Consider the following 16,984-nt stretch of genomic DNA (forward strand, 5'->3'; position numbering starts at 1 on the left):
TTTTTATTTATTTATTTTTTTTAACTTTGTGACATGAACACATAAATGACAAGTGTTTAAAACTGATTTACAGGCCTGTACGGTGATATAAAAATCTGAGTTATCAAAAACGAGTTATGGGTATAACTATCGTATTAGAGGGGAAAAATTGTATCAGACTAAACAATGTTTTGCTAAAATGACTACTGAAATTAATTTGTCAATATCCTTCAAGGAATTAGTGCCAATAAGTGCAATGTTAATTAAAAACAATTTTGATAGAAAAGTTCATTAAATGGGAGCTAGATGTTCTTTTTCATCTGGAGGGAGACATTCTTCACGTAAAAACTATGCTTAAGATAAAACAACTCAAGCTACCAAAGTATCTTTTGGAAATCCATGCCAATAATGATGTTAATGAGCACAGCAGCACATTGAGGGGTACATGATAAATGTCTGATATTAACATGGTGGGCAGGGGAGTAAAAAGAAATACAGTCTACAGAGAAAAAGCTCTGTGATCTTTTTCTTACTCCAATTTGAAGACTTGTTGATATTTGACCAACCAGCTCAAATTGAAAAGAGCAAAATGTTCCTTATGTGAGGAACCTCCAGGTCCACACCACTCCTGATCCCGCTGTCTACAGTTCCACAGTGATACAGTGTACTCTTGGTGTGGTTTCGTATAGGTTCAAGAGTCAATTATTTCAAGAGGCTCTTTAGTCACTTTCCCCAGCCTTGATTTCAGTCTTTGTGCGGTTTGAATTTTCTGCATCACCCCCTGTTGACAATTTGGGTGAAGTCCCAGAAGAGGAGCGCGCCAGGTTGATGCTAGGCAGACAGTCTCCATCACTGCTGCTGCTGCTGCTGTCCACAGTGTTGTGCTCAGAGAGTGTATTCTCTTTCAGTGGTAGCTCTGATTGATGAACGGTGATGTTGCAGTGGGCCTTCTCCTTCTCAGCTGTCCCCTTTTCACATGGTTCTGTCTGTGGGCTACAGGGCCCTGAGGAGAAACACAAGGTGAAAATTATGCAGGAAAACGATTTGATTGTAATATGACTTTCCACTTCGTTCTGCTGGGGTAAATTACAGTGGAATCCCCTAAATTGAACACCCGTGAAGTCAGACAATTTAGGATTTAGCAAACATGTCTTTGAAAACAATTTGTGCAAAAATGCGGACGCCGAAAGATTGTGGTGGTTTAGAAAGAAGCATGTTTAATGTCAATTTCTTTAACACTACGTGCAGTATGAGTGTCAACTCAATTGCCTTAAGAATTTTTTTTTACCAATACATCTTTCCAGTAATATTTATAATGCCACTAAGTGACTGTATCACTCCTATCTATTCACACGCAAACTTTCAGATGTTCTAAAACTGGATCTTGGCTATTGAAACAACCTTCAACAACAAAATTTTAAGTTTAACTTTTTTTTTTTTTTTGTGTTTTTTTTAAAAAGGAGAGAACAGTCCAGAATATTGGGGGGGGGGGGGGGGGGGGGGGAAGCATTATCCATTCGTTTAGCGAGCCTCCCACTGATTGTGTTCGACTGTCGAGGGTCCACTCAAATTTAAACCTCTGATTTGATTCAAGAGTAGGCAGCGCGTGTACACATACCTGGATCATCGAGAATGGATTGTGTGTGACAAGATGTTTCATTTTTGTACTCGTGATAGCAAGAGTCTTCCAAAGATTCACGCTTCGCTGCTAAGCTCTGCGTGCCTTTACAAGAGAATTCCTTGTTTTCACTTGCTGTGTCGTCCTCCTCCTGCTTTTTATTGACCTTTAGCCTCTTGCTATTGTGCTTCTCAGCAGCAGAATTCTCCTCATCAGTGTGCTTATTCTTCCGGCTCTGCGTGATTTCACTTCCCGAGAGTGAAGGGTCGGTGCTGTAAAAATAGAAATGTGCTATTTATCAACCTATGATAAGTTCAAACAAATTTTGTCTACACTTCTGGTGGAAAAAATATTGATCATTGTGATATGTCATTTCTGATCGGTACTGTACTGATCCAACTGCATCAAATATCTATATTGTCACTGTCTGATGTCATACTTGATGACCATTTTGCGTTTTTAATATGCTGTGAATCTATGTTGTGCCCTTGTATATTGCTAACATTGCATGTCGAAACAACATACAGTGATGACTGTGAAAAGATCATTTACATTTAATCTGGTGCCAAATCTAATTACAGTTGGTGGAATTCTGTGGTCCCTTTTGTGTCCATTAAGGACTTCCTCCAAACATTACAATGCACTTCAAACCCAGCAACATCCTCAGACAAAAACTTGTTCTCCACAGGGACAAAAATCCCTAGATGCAAATGTTGTTTATCCACGGCAGTGTAGTAGTGGAATGCAGCGACCGCTACATTCGAGAGACTGAGCATCCTCTAAATGCAGGGTACAACCTAGGCGGGCAGCCTTTTAAGTAGGGTTTACACAATCAGGATTTTTAGGGCACCGATCAGGGAGTTTAAAAAAACAATATCCGATCACAAGATGGAGCAATGTCCATCCATCCATCCATTCATTATCTACCGCTTATCCGAGGTCGGGTCGTGGGGGCAGTAGCTTTAGCAGGGACGCCCAGACTTCCATCTCCTCAGCCACTTCATCCAGCTCTTCCAGGGGGATCCTGAGGCGTTCCCAGCCCAGCCGAAGGACGTAGTCTCTTCAGCGTGTCCTGGGTCGTCCCCTGGGTGTCCTCCCGGTGGGACGTGCCCGGAACACCTCACCAGGGAAGCGTCCGGGAAGCATCCGAATCAGATGCGCCAGCCACCTCATCTGGCTCCTCTCTACTCTGAGATCCTCCCGGATGACCAAGCTTCTCACCCTCTCTCTAAGGGAGAGCCCGGACACCCTGCGGAGGAAACTCATTTCGGCCGCTTGTATCCGGGATCTTGTTCTTTCGGTCACGACCCACAGCTCATGACCATAGGTGAGGGTAGGAACGTAGATCGACCTCCTGCCCAATGACAGCTGGGATAGGCTCCAGCACGCCCGCGACCCTAGTGAGGAGAAGCGGCTCAGAAAGGACCTTGGACCACTGGCCAACAGTCCAGTCCTCCTCCTCCTTGGTCCAGTTGAGACGCTTCCTACGTTGGGTCAGGTTCAGAAGTGGCTTGACCCGAGGAACCCGACAATTGTAGCCCATCTCCCGGATGCGTCTGAATGTGGTGGTTTTTGAAGCTGTGACTCCCGCCTCATTCCACTCTTTCTGGATCTCTGCTAGATTCTTGAATCTTCTCTGATAATCCACTGAAGCCCACGGTCATCTCTTTTGCTGGTGCATCTTCTCCTGCCACATTTTGTCCTACCACTAGACTTTCCATTGATATGCTTGGACACAGCACTCTGTGAACAGCCAGCCTCCTTCGCTATGAACATTTGTGTCTTACCCATTCAATGGAGGGTATCAATGATGGTCTTTTGGCCAGTTGTCAAGTCTGCAGTCTTTCCCATATTCAACACAACTGAGACAATTTAACCCAACTGAAGCAATTTAATGACACCTGCGGAAACCTGTGCAGGTGCTTTGAGTTTAGTCGATGATTAGTGTGACACTCAGTTTAAAACATTTATGGCCTTCAAAATTTGGGCTGATTTCTTCACAGTATTCAAATTTTTTGAATTCATGATTTTGTGGGTTTTATGAGCTAGAAGCCTAAATTATGTAAAAATAAACATCCATCCATTTTCTTTACCGCTTATCCTCACTAGGGTCGCGGGCTGCTGGAGCCTATCACAGCTAACTTCGGGCGGAAGTCAGGGTACACCCTGAACCAGTCGCCAGCCAATCGCAGGGCACATACAAACAAACAACCATTCGCACTCACATTCACACCTACGGGCAATTTAGAGTCTTCAATCAACCTACCACACGTTTTTGGGATGTGGGAGGAAATCGGAGTGCCCGGAGAAAACTCACCCAGGCACGGAGAGAACATGCGAACTCCACACAGGCGGGGCCGGGATTTGAACCCCAGTCCTCAGAACTGTGAGGCAGATGTGCTAACCAGTTGTACACCGTGCCGCCTACTACTTCATTTATTCTATATATTCAAATATCACATTCATGCCCATGCAGGGTATTTAAAAGACAACTTTGTTCAGACAACCGGTTGGTGCAAAATTAAGGTTTTCTTTACTCATACCATCACCTACTATGACCTGTCATGCATATTACAATATTTTTTAACCCCAGTCCTAAGAACTGTGAGGCAGATATGCTAACCTGTCATCCACCGTGCCGGCTAAAAATAAACAATACTTGAAATTGTTTAAATTGTGGCCCCTGACTCCATTATGAAATTCTGAATTAAATATTAAAAGTTTAACTTTTTGAATGGAATTATGGAAATAAATACACTTTTCCATGATATTCAAATTTTTTGGAAAGGGTCTATATATTCTTAGTCTCTAAGTTTGATTGACAGCTGAAAGTTCCAGGGAGGTGGGGTTTCCAGAGCATGTAGCGGCATGCCCACAGCATCTGCGAGCTGAAAGAATGTCTCAATTTTTCACGATTTTTTAGCCTGATTTCACATACTTTGCAATTTTTTTCTTATCCCATCATTCATTGTCAGGTTTTTTAACATGACTCTTTTCTATGATGTGTCAAATTTACAAGACATTTCTTTGGTCTGTTTTTGTTCGACTTTAAACCAAAATAAAAATAATAATAAAATACATTCATGTAGCTTAATTATGATATTAAAAAAAATGCTTAACTGATTTTTTTCCCCCAAGGAAAAAACATCTATGACTTTTGTTGTGATTATTGTTCTGCTGTAGGTTTATACATAAGGAATGCATATATGTACTTTAAATTTAATTTTAAAGTGTTATTACAAAAATAATTCAAGTATTTTAAAAATTATTTTATTTCCTTTAACTTAACATGGTACGTGTTTATTCATGTGCTAAATACTAAAACATTGTTTGTGTTTAATATAAATAGACATAATACCGTGATACTGCGATATTTTTGCTCAAGGTTATCGTATCGTCAGAATCTGATACTGGCCCCTGCCGAGAAGGTAACGCATACCACGGCTTGCTCCAAGAGATGGCGAAATCCAACCTTTTCCACCACGGAAAAATGTTGGTCATCCAACGCGAAGAATTGCGTGATCTTGGCTGTGATTTTCTTAGCTTTTTCACTGTCCTTGGGCATTTTTTCTTTATTCTGCAAAGTCTATTTAACTGTCAGTTGGCTCAGCGTCTTTACCTAAGTGACTGCAGTAATCTCGGAGTGTACTTCTGGGTGTTTGTTTTTCAGGTGGCATATTAAAGTTGTAGTTCTATTCTTTCCGCCACGCAAAATGCTCAATTTGCACAGATTGCAAGTCGCCTTTACTTTGTCTCCGCTTTCCAAGATAAAATATTGCCATACTGCAGACATTATGCCTTTTACATGATGCTAGCTTCATGTTACACTTCCCTCTAGTTAGAGCAGGCCCGCTACAACTACCAGGGCCCGGTTGTTCAAAACTCAGTCATTTTTTAACCACCGGTTAAGTCAGTGCTTCTCAATTGTTTTCTGTTACGACCCCCCGGAACAAGAAAAAAAATTTGCGACCCCCTCCACCCGCAGCCCTCGCAAGTACACCTCTAGATAACATTGTATATAAAGGATAATATAATCTAATCCTTACAAACATTGAAGAAAGTACAAAAGAAAGATATAGATCAACTTACAATAAAGAATAAATGTATTAATGAGTTTTTCAGTCTGTAAAAAAAAATAAAGTGCATCAATTTCCCTGAAATAGAAAAGAGCGAGAGCAACGAGAGCACAACTACCATCTACTGCAGCGTATGTGCAATTACACTTTATTCTAGTACGGCAAATCATGTTCTTCAGGGTCTCACACGCCCCCCATGGACACCGCAACGCGACACCCCAGGGGGTCCCACCCCACTATTTGAGAAGCACTGGGTTAAGTAGACTTAACTGACCGTTAATTTTAACGGCACCGTTAGTTATCTTGTGGTCCAAAACTCGGTTAACTTTAACCGGCTGTTAACGTGATGTTCAAGTTAAAAAAAAATTTCAGTGTGGTTAACTCTCGAGATGGCATTCGCGGCTAAGGATTCGCTTCAAACTTGGTGTGCATCATCTCAAGACATGAGACATTAAAAGTTGGGAATATAACATACATTTCATAGATTTATTCAATAAATAAGACATGACTGTGCTCTATTTGGACATTAGAACGATCTTACATAATGAAGTAAAAAACAAATATTGGAAATAGGTAAACATTGCGTCTGTATGAAGCACCCGTAAAATGTCTATATTTTCCTTGTCCACGGTAACTTGAATAACAGTCTAAAATTTGATTCAATTAGATATAATAATATAGGTTAAAATAGATATAACAAGCCAAAAGAATTAGCTCATGGATTTAATAAGAATAGTTGATTATGTCCCACAAAGAAGTCAGTTTTTCAGGAAGAGATATTAACAGAATCCTATTACATCCATGTGAAGCACCCGCAAAATTAAAGTTTTTACTTATTTTCTCTGTTCACTGGATCATTGAATACCATTTAAAGTTCGTTCAAAGAGACGTGGAAATGATGATGCATTTTATATAAATATATGTATGTATATGTAAAAGTCATTAGTGTTTATTGATTATTATATTTCAAAATAATTTCAATAAATAAAAACAATAGAAAGTACAATGAACCTCAAATGGAATTCAGTATAATAATGATAAAAGTGGAGTTCATTTTTTTTTTTTTTTTTCCAAAACCATCAAAATTAAAGATGGGGTATGATAATTATTGCTTGATATGTAGCATAAAATCAATGAATCATCTATAAAATCTCTAGTAATTGTAGGTAATGCCCGTTCTCTGTATTCAATTTTAAGTACAAAACAGAGAGCTGTATGCGTTTGGAACATTAATATTAATAATAAATCATTAATAAATTCAGTGAATTTCATTTCAATATGATACCTATTATCACGATAGACATGCCATAATTGTTCCCGTCGACCAGGGGTGTCAAACTCATTTTTGTCACGGGCCACATCGCAGCTATGACTTCCCTCGGAGGGCCGCTACGACTGTGAAGCCATATAAATGAAAGATTACGACATATTCTAAGTACATACAATATACACAACACATTGATGAATAACCAGTTTTGAAATCAGAAGCCTATAAAAACATGTTTTTCAACTTTTACATTTATTTTCAAAGGGGGATTGGTAACAAAAAAAGGCTTGCAAATATCTCAATGGTATTACACCAGAACACAATGAGCAATTTTTATTTGCTTTCGCGGGCCACATAAAATGATGTGGCGGGCCGGATCAGGCCCCCGGGCCACCAGTTTGACACCAGTGCTGTAGACTATGTTACAGTGGACAAAACAATAATAGGTTTATGGTTGTTTAATCTTACAGGAATGTTCACCAACATTTGTGCGAAAGTCTGCTCACAACAGTTTTTTCGCTAAACCGGAAGTCCAACAAAATGAGGAATTGTGGGATATATTGGCACTGACCAGTGACGTCAACCACACGGTTAACTTTAACTAACCATGTTTTGAACAACGCATATTTAACGGTCGGTTAGCTAATGGCGTGTTAAGAATTTAACCTGTGGTTAGGGATTAACCAGTGGTTAAAATAACCGAGTTTTGAACAACCGGGCCCAGAATGTTCCGTCTGTCGTGTTTACTCATGCTGCGTTTCCGTCTGTGTTGCATGGAATGTTGTGGTGTATAAAACCTATTTCTGTTCCAATTGGCAATATTTGTGTTCCTCAGGATTATTTTGTTGCTTTGCATTCTTAAAAAGTTATCAAATTAAAAGATGCAATCTGTTACACCCGATATCGATCATCTGAAAATCACAAGCTTGGCCCCGATTTTCAATCAGGTGAACAGATTAGGACAACCTTTGCCTCTTAAGAAATAAAGCAGAGGTGGTCTAATAATTTTGTTAAGCGCTGTTCACACTACCTGAAGCAGCGCTCCTCCTCCGCAGTGGACTCTGGCACCTTGCTGACTGCGCACTCAGGGAGGCCATTGGTGGAGAGCGATGGCGACAATGAGAGCTTTGGCCTGTTGAGCTGTTTTGGCAAGCCTGGTCCGTTTACATTTCGACTGCAAAAGAATAACATGCCCATTTTTTTGCACACGTGAGGGCCAAAAAGATTCATCCTCAAAGTAACCAACTATGCCGCTTGAGAACACATCCTTGAAGTCTCAGCGCCCTTTGCACAATGGTCATTGCACCGGACTATTGCAATATTAGTCGTTCGAACTGCTCTAAGTGCTAGAGGACTCTGCATCTTTTTGCACAATTGTTTTTTGTCAATGTCTTAATGTCCCCAAAGTGTTCTGTAAATTGACTGTCTGTTGTACTAGAGCGGCTCCAACTACCGGAGACAAATTCCTTGTGTGTTTTGGACATACTTGGCAAATAAAGATGATTCTGATTTTCAAGCTGTAGGACCTTTAATCGTGGCTCCTACCTGTCTGAGTTTACAGAAGAGGTGCGAGGAAACATCACTCCGTTCATTCTGTTTGAACTGGATGTCCCATTTTTCCAGTTAAAAAAAAAAAAAAACAGAAATGCACAAAACTGACAGTTAAGGGGCAAATGCTCAGCACAAAAGTGAAACGTGACTTTTGTACTTACTCTGATGTGGGGTACACACAGCTGACCACCATTACATTCTGTAAGGCATATAAAGAAGGAATATGAATATTTAATAAATCTCTAACATCACTCATTATTAATACTGAAATAGTAGTAAACTGCCAACCTTTTCTATACCCCTGAGAAACTTATCTGTTCCTGTATAGTTACGTTTAGGGTCAGTGAGCAGCTCACACAGACGCTGAATGGTGAATGGGATTCTGGGAAAGTTACCAACAGATATGTTTAGAAGGAGTCACGGGCAACCGCAAGCATCAACATAGAACTTGAAACATTGCCCAGCTGGCAAATACAGACCAGCCTAAACACACCAGACTTGTCTCAGCCTAGCATAAGCTTGAATGATCTTATTAAAACTCATTCAAGTCCAGATAAGGCTGCGGGATGAGTGGTAGGTGTTTCTTTCCTTGTCAGTTTAATTGCTTCCAGCTGTATTATATTATATATATTATATACAGTATAACACTATATCCCTAAGCCACAGCTAGGACATTTATACAAATGTATGAGTGTGCCATGCAGTATACATCAAGTCAACACTGATATGTTGGAAAGCTAGCACATACCGTATATCATGACAATGATTATTTGACACCGACGAACAGTTTGAATTGTATTTTAAAATTGCACATGTATCACTTTTATAGTTTCATTTCAACTATTAAGACGCAGGGTCAATTATTACAAATACAGCTAAACTGAAGGAATGCAAAAATGATCACTTTTTTTTTTTACTCACCCATTGTAACTGTCAACTATTTTGAATATCCTCTGCTTCATCTCCTCAAAGGGAACGTGTTCTACATTGGGATTGTGCGCTCCTCTCTGCTCAGGCGTCGATGAGTGAAAATCATCTATGACATTCTCCAACTTAAACATGAAGTACGATTTGAATTGTGACCACGGAATCCTAGGAGAGATCAGATATTTGGTCACATCAAGTCTGCAAAAGAATGATCACAAACAATTGTAATACCACCCAGAAAATGACAAGACAATGTGGGTTATACAAATTTGTAAAAACTCACGTTGCTTCTCCCGTCTTGGCAACATGACACAGGAATTTCTCCAATACGGGACTTGTATCCCTTTTCACTTTCTTCTCAAAATCTGTCAATGACATTTTCAAGTTGTAATGTGATTCGGACCAAAATTGAAAGCGGAACGTTTTCGAAGACGGCTCAAGAAGACAAGCGACAAGGAACGAGTAGTTTATCAATATTGGTTTTAGGTAACTGGTGGTGTTTCAGTGTGACTTTGTCAAACAAACAAAAACCAAGAAGGTACCCTACTGTACACGCCACACCATAACATAAAATCAATTACAAAAGAAAACAGCGGTTCAATTGAAAGTTTTTGTATAGCAGCACGTTTATTACAATAATCAGTTATGGCCTAGCGTTGGAATATTTACTTGATACCGATTGAATGAAGGAATAAGTTATGGAAATTGCACAGGGTAATAAACTTGCTAGGTTGCAAGCTAAGTTGCGATCACGTAGTTAGCAACCATCCACACATTACAAAAAAAAATAATGTAAAAAAAACTCTCACGAATGCGGCATGATTGTTTTTAGTGAGTGTAAAGTTTGCCTTGAAACGCTTCCAATAACGCGTCTGTGTCCATCGCTGCCTCAGGTAAAGCAGGGCAATGCAGGACTTGCTAGTTAGGAATAGCAGGTAGCAACATAACAAAGCTGGTCCGGCTGAAGACTGCGCATGTCTACGTGTTCACGTCATACATTTACGGAAGACACGTTTCGGAAGGGTTATACTTATTTCAAACTCAACTGCTTCAACGGTAAATACTACGTATGGTTTTCCCTGGACGTCAGACGTAGAGACGTCTGGCTTGCTTATTCACACAGCGAACGTCATTGTGTTTGTTATAGTTGTTGTTGTGAGTGCGTAGTGAATCGGCCGAAGAGTTATCAGCTGATCACCAGGATGACTTTCAGCAGGCAAACGTAACACAGAAAGCTGCAGACGACGCCCTGTGGTTTTGTTTTTGTTTTTTGTATTATATATATATATATATTAACAAAGCAATTAGTTCTCCGGTGAAAAACAACAATGGCAGTCCCGGTGGCTGCCACGTTACTACACTTGAGTTCTCCATCAAGCCCGGTGGCTCTCCTGGAGCCCAGCATTCACATCCGAGGACGAGACTCAGATTTGGGAAGCTTCTTGAACGAGAAAGAAAATGACACTCTACCGTTACATTCAGCTTGGACCTTCTGGCTTGATAGGTAAGTCACTGATTTCAATTTGAAATATTAAATTGATTATTCAGCCTCTGTCTGACCCCAAGAAAACAAAGAAATGCATGGACACATGTAGAAGGTAATATTCAAAATGATATTAACTGTTATTCTGGGATGTAACTAAAGTTGTTGTATTTAAATAACACAAAGTTTCTATGGTAGCTTTTCTGACCCATTTTCTCTTTGACCTACAACCCAATTCCAATGAAGTTGCGACGTGTTAAACAAATAAAAACAGAATACAATGATTTGCAAATCATGGTCAACCTATATTTAATTGAATACACTACAAAGACCACATATTTAATGTTTAAACTGATAAACTTTGTTTTTAGCAAATAATTATTAACTTACAATTTTATGGCTGCAACATGTTCCAAAAAAGCTGGGATAGGTGGCAAAAAAGACTGAGAAAGTTGAGGAATGCTCATCAAACACCTGTTTGGAACATCCCACAGGTGAACAGGCTAATTGGGAACAGGTGGGTGTCATGATTGGGTATAAAAGGAGCTTCCCTGAATTGCTCAGACATTCAACATCAAAGATGGGGCGAGGTTCACCTCTTTGTGAACAAGTGCGTGAGAAAATAGTCGAACAGTTTCAGGAAAATGTTCCTGAATGTACAATTGCAAGGAATTTCGGGATTTCATCATCTACGGTCCATAATATCATCAAAAGGTTCAGAGAATGTGGAGAAATCACTGCATGTAAGCGGCAAGGCGGAAAACCAACATTGAATGCCCCTGACCTTCGATCCCTCAGGCGGCACTGCATCAAAAACCGACATCAATGTGTAAAGGACATCACCACATGGGCTCAGGAACACTTCAGAAAACCAATGTCAGTAAATGCAGTTTGGCGCTACATCCGTAAGTGCAACTTGAAACTCTACTATGCAAAGCAAAAGCCATTCATCAACAACACCCAGAAACGCGGCTGGCTTCTCTGGGCCCGAGCTCATCTAAGATGGACTGATGCATAGTGGAAAAGTGTTGTGAGGTCCGACGAGTCCACATTTCAAATTGTTTTTGGAAATTGTGGACTTCGTGTCCTCCGGGGCCAAAGTGGAAAAGAACCATCCGGACTGTTATGGATGCAAAGTTCAAAAGCAAGCAGCTGTGATGGTATGGGGCTAGTGCCAGTGGCATGGGTAACTTACACATCTGTGAAGGCACTATTAATGCTGAAAGGTACATACAGGTTTTGGAGAAACATATGCTGCCATCTGAGCAACGTTTTTTTTCATGGACGCCCCTGCTTATTTCAGAAAGACAATGCCAAACCACATTCTGCACGCGTTACAACAGTGTGGTTTCGTAGTAAAAGAGTGCAGGTACTAGATTGCCCTGCCTGCAGTCCAGACCTGTCTCCCATTGAAAATGTATGGCGCATTATGAAGCGTAAAATACGACAACGTAGACCCCGGACTGTTGAACAGCAGAAGCTGTACATCAAGCAAGAATGGGAAAGAATTCCACATACAAAGCTTCAACAATTTGTGTCCTCAGTTCCCAAACGTTTATTGAATGTTGTTAAAAGAAAAGGTGATGTAACACAGTGGTAAACATGACCCTGTCCCAGCTTGTTTGGAACGTGTTGCAGCCATAAAATTCTAAGTTAATGATTATTTGCTAAAAACAAAGTTTATGAGTTTGAACATTACATATCTTGTCTTTGTAGTGTATTCAATTAAACATAGGTTGAACATGATTTGCAAATAATTGTATTCTGTTTTTATTTGTTTAACACAACGTCCCAAACTTCATTGGAATTGGGTTTGTACATTAAGACACCTGCTTGTGAGGATCCTAGAATAATTAATAAAAAATGCTCAAAACTAATTTTCAAACAAGGTCAAATTCACTTCTCACTTTACATGTTATTATAGGAAGTTTTATTGCTACAAACCAGTTGACTCCTTACTGGGTCGCCTTTAAAAACATGTGGCTCATATTCCTCTTTCACTTACATCCACGTCATTTCAGATCATCATTTCACAAGCCTCATCCTCCACCTCATGTACATGTTAGATGGTGCTGTGTTCTAATGAGGTCAGAGTTGTTTACTTGCTGATTTGTCATGTGATTCCCACCTCCATGCTGTCTGTTTGATCGGCAGCACACGGGAACGTGACACACGCTGGGGAGAAATAGTATTCGGAACATGTCAAATGGAAGTTGTTATTTTTTCCAAAGAGAAATCTATTTAAATAAGTATCCCCTTTGTCAGATCTCTACCAGGAGCTACAGCAGCTGAATGTGAGTCCAACCTGAAGAAAATCTACACCGTGGAAACAGTCCAGGCAAGATTTTCTAGTCGTTTCTAGTCTTGTTACAAAATGACTGCATCATACACACAGCACCATAGCAAGACTTGAACTTTCTCATTGGAACTCGAGTTCAATTATTCTCGTCCTAAATTTAAGAAGGTTAGGTTTCGTAGGCTATAATTGCCATCATATTCATCGGACTCATTCATTTCTTTTACACAGTCTTGCAGAAGTCAAGTTGGCTGTTGTGAATCCCTATCAATAGCATTGCTAGATAAAGGTCAATAAAATCCTCTGGCTGGGATTTCCATACAGTAAAATGCTGACACTGTCAGTACTTCCTTTATCGGGAAATGATGATAAAATATTTGTTTCCTCTAGAACTTTTGGAGAGTTTATAACAACATACCCAATGTCTCCATCTTGCCACTGAGGTCCAGCTATCACCTGATGAGAGGTGAAAGAAAACCACTGTGGTGAGTTAAATTGAAGATCAATATGTGGAGTGAATACTTGTGTGCATCTATTGACTAAATAGTATAAATCTATGTAATGTATAATGTTACTTGGCTTGTTTCCAAACAGGGAGGAAGAGAGTAACGCTAAAGGTGGTGTTTGGAGGTTGAAAGTACCAAAAGAGTGCACAGTGAGTAATGTAACTGAATAAATAACAGGTATCTCAGATTTTCACATTCATGTGATGAGCTAATAAAAATTGTCCTCATGTTCACAGTCTGCTGTGTGGAAGGAATTGCTACTAGCCACCATTGGTGAACAGTTCAGTGATTATTGTGCTGCCGGTAAACTATCGTTTCATAACTCTCGTAAGGCATCTAATCTACAGTCAATATTCAACCAATTGCCCTTGACTCACTTAACTCACAGAGGATGAAGTGGTTGGTGTCAGCGTCAGTGTAAGAGACAGAGAGGATGTTGTTCAAGTGTGGAACAGAAACGCGTCCTGCGCTGAGGAGTCTAAAATTTTAGGGAGGATCCACGAGCTCCTTCCACAGATGCCATTTAAAGCAGTGTTTTACAAACGTGAGTCTTTCTTCACATTGTGTGTTTTTGTTATTATTCATGCATTGTGAAGCTCATAAATGTAAGTAATGCTCATATTTGCTTTGCTTGCAGCTCATAAGGAGCATCATGCTTTTGAAGGAGGTCGATCACGATATTAGCACATTTTGCACTTCAAGCACATCTTGGCTCATCTGTGGGCACATTTTGAAGAAGCTGAGTTGAAGCTTATATTTTTGACCTCATCAACTCAAAATGTAGCCATTATATTATGGCATGGACATGCCCCATCCTTTTGGAACTAAGGTCATTCTTATACTGTATCTGAAATAGTTTTGCTTGTTATTTGTATTACTACTAATTAGTAATTTTATAATGCCCATTTTTGCAAAGATCTAACCAAAATATAGAAGGTTATATGCAGTGGTGTTCAGTTTCTGGATCACAAACAAAACTAAGTGTTTGACTAAGTACACTTTTGAAATCACACATCTTTTCACTCTTTTGTGAGTTACGGCCCAAATCAAGTTCCCTAAACCAGGGTTTCCCAACCTTTATTGCGTCGATGCACCCATTTTACAAAAATCTCATTGCACACCACCAAACAAAATGAATGAATGAATGAATGATGATTTTGTCTCAATTTACTCAGAAATGAACTTACGCTGTGTGAAATCTGGCCCTGTTTATTTGAATACAAAGCTAATATACATGCAGGAAGCCATTACTTATTTTGTTGCATGGATGGCACCAGGTAGATATACAGATTTATTGTATCCATCAAATGAAAGGACATGTATTTGTTCTGCCTTGCACTATATAATGATGGCATTGCTCGATAAACAAAGAATTATTTGTAGTAGAGAATAATAATTCATCCATCCATCCATTTTCTGTACCGCTTATCCTCACTAGGGTTGCGGGCGTGCTGGAGCCTATCCCAGCTATCTTGGGGCGAGAGGCGGGGTACACCCTGAACTGGTTGCCAGCCAATCGCAGGGCACATATAAACAAACAACAATTCGGAGTCACATTCATACCTACGGGCAATTTAGAGTCTTCAATCAATCTACCACCCATGTTTTGGGGATGTGGGAGGAAACCGGAGTACCCGAAGAAAACCCACACAGGTACTGGGAGAACATACAAACTCCACGCAGGCGGGGTCAAGAATTGAAACCCCGCTCCTCAGAACTGTGAGGCAGATGTGTTAACCAGTCGTTCACTGTACCACCTGAATAATAATTTTAGGACAAATTAAGTGAAATTTCACTTAATTTGTCCCAAAATTATTATGACCATTTACTATGGCAGCCCCAATGAGCTCATGGTTCACTTAGGTATGACAGCACCCTGGTTGGGAATCAATAGTACTCGATATAAGTTCTACTTTACACTACTAATTTAGCAGGAAATCACACCTCTCTTCAAAAAGGTTAAAAGGTGGATTTAAAAAAAATGACAGTCACCTCAATGAAGACAAATAGTTGATGAGAATTATATTCAAATTATGCAAGAGTCATGCCTACTGAAAATAATATTTCAGATAAAAATGAATTTTGAAATAAAACAAAAAAAGTAAATTATTCTGGTTGTAAAGATGATTAGTCTCTGTCCTACACAAATACTTTGCTTTGTTAGCATGTTCCTTCAGGTATAATAAACAATAGACACAAAACTCTGACCAAAGTGCAGTTGTTTTCATTTTCAGTTAGTTTGTTAAATTATTATTATTTATTTTTTGCATTTAGTTTAATAGCATTTGATCCACCTGAAATATATTGGGCTTTTTTATGATGACTGAACATATTAGTTGTTTAATTTCAGAATGTTTGAATATTAGTCATCAGACTAAGCACACCATCAATTCATTTCTGGACTGGTCGTAAATCAATCAGGGAAAACATTGACATGCACACTTGGAACAGCATTCTTTCATGTTTGCAATGACTATTTGCACTAATTTCTTCATAGAGGTGAAGTCAAATGTTTCCGAAAGCAAACTACCACCATCTCAATCAAATCTGTAGTTTAGCATTATCATTGTTGATGGGGTTTCCACTCAATGCAAGCAGATTTCTTTAAGGATCAAACCACTGACAGGCTTTGCTAGGCTTGGTCAGATTTATAGTTCTCTTATGTTTACGTAATTTCATCAGAAGCACATCATACATGTTAATGGCAACTGCTTGCGCGGCCTTCCACTTCGACATCGCTGAACTTTGTAACTGTTGATCTTGGACGGTGCCTGGCAAACACGAGTGTTAGAATCTGCTATAGAATCTTCTATCCTCTGCATGTCTGTTTGTTTTATTTTGTTTGAAAATAAACCTGAAAACTTGTGAATGCACTTAGGTTCATTTGTGTGTGTTTCCCCCTCCCAACAGAATCTAATGGCTAAACATTTTTTTCTGCGAATACAGAACGTGGCGGCAAAATGGAAAATGTCGCCATCCTGTGGCTGTTTACAGTCATTCACAGGCTGAGTTTTCTAAGACAATTCTGTAGAAGGCACATTAAATATGTTTTGGATAAGTCATATTTATAATACACTGACTAGTCACAGTATTATGACACCTAGAACAATGTAATGATATTCAATACAATAACTATTAAATACTCTGCCTATGTAAAGGAATGGTCAGTTTTGTTTGACACAACTTAGTGAGTACCGATAACCGTTTATTATCGTGGTTGTAGATTTGCAGCTGTGTAGAACTAGTGCATCATAATGAATACTGTTACCTGGTGTTAATAG

General features: G+C 39.5%; 2 protein-coding genes across 4 annotated transcripts; one reads left to right on the top strand and one right to left on the bottom strand.

The window, feature by feature from the left end:
- On the bottom strand, positions 1-10,376 carry LOC133409783 (serine/threonine-protein phosphatase 4 regulatory subunit 2-like). Of its 3 annotated transcripts, none has more exons than XM_061690263.1 (9): positions 10,267-10,376; positions 9,702-9,783; positions 9,413-9,583; positions 8,780-8,873; positions 8,653-8,690; positions 8,486-8,542; positions 7,971-8,114; positions 1,598-1,869; positions 1-982 (listed from the first exon to the last, which is right to left on the bottom strand). In XM_061690263.1, exons 1-9 carry the CDS (start codon positions 10,298-10,300, stop codon positions 699-701), a joined length of 1,176 nt encoding a protein of 391 aa, XP_061546247.1. In that variant the 5' UTR covers positions 10,301-10,376; the 3' UTR covers positions 1-698. The 3 variants fall into 3 exon arrangements, with proteins under 3 accessions (XP_061546247.1, XP_061546239.1, XP_061546256.1); XM_061690255.1 differs by having other exon boundaries at positions 9,413-9,616; XM_061690272.1 differs by lacking the exon at positions 8,486-8,542 and having other exon boundaries at positions 9,413-9,616.
- Positions 10,377-10,388: 12 nt separating this feature from the next.
- LOC133409801 (eukaryotic translation initiation factor 4E type 3-like) lies at positions 10,389-16,569 on the top strand. Its single transcript, XM_061690286.1, has 7 exons — positions 10,389-10,922; positions 13,167-13,239; positions 13,588-13,682; positions 13,792-13,852; positions 13,940-14,006; positions 14,092-14,247; positions 14,341-16,569. The coding sequence occupies exons 1-7, from the start codon at positions 10,747-10,749 to the stop codon at positions 14,385-14,387; spliced, it is 675 nt and encodes a 224-aa protein (XP_061546270.1). The 5' UTR covers positions 10,389-10,746; the 3' UTR covers positions 14,388-16,569.
- The last annotated feature ends 415 nt before the right edge of the window (positions 16,570-16,984 follow it).

This window comes from Phycodurus eques, chromosome 1 (assembly GCF_024500275.1).
Source record: "Phycodurus eques isolate BA_2022a chromosome 1, UOR_Pequ_1.1, whole genome shotgun sequence".
NCBI classification, from domain to species: domain Eukaryota; kingdom Metazoa; phylum Chordata; class Actinopteri; order Syngnathiformes; family Syngnathidae; genus Phycodurus; species Phycodurus eques.

Excerpts from the sequence above, each read along its gene's own strand:
- LOC133409801 (XM_061690286.1), top strand. The coding sequence starts at position 10,747 with ATGGCAGTCCCGGTGGCTGCCACGTTACTACACTTGAGTTCTCCATCA. Across the intron at positions 10,923-13,166 it reads TGGACCTTCTGGCTTGATAG|ATCTCTACCAGGAGCTACAG; the intron begins GTAAGTCACTGA and ends CCCCTTTGTCAG. Across the intron at positions 14,007-14,091 it reads CAGTGATTATTGTGCTGCCG|AGGATGAAGTGGTTGGTGTC; the intron begins GTAAACTATCGT and ends CTTAACTCACAG.
- LOC133409783 (XM_061690255.1), bottom strand. The coding sequence starts at position 10,300 with ATGGACACAGACGCGTTATTGGAAGCGTTTCAAG. Across the intron at positions 8,874-9,412 it reads ATAGTTGACAGTTACAATGG|AATCCCATTCACCATTCAGC; the intron begins GTGAGTAAAAAA and ends TAACTTTCCCAG. Across the intron at positions 8,691-8,779 it reads TTCTCAGGGGTATAGAAAAG|AATGTAATGGTGGTCAGCTG; the intron begins GTTGGCAGTTTA and ends TATGCCTTACAG.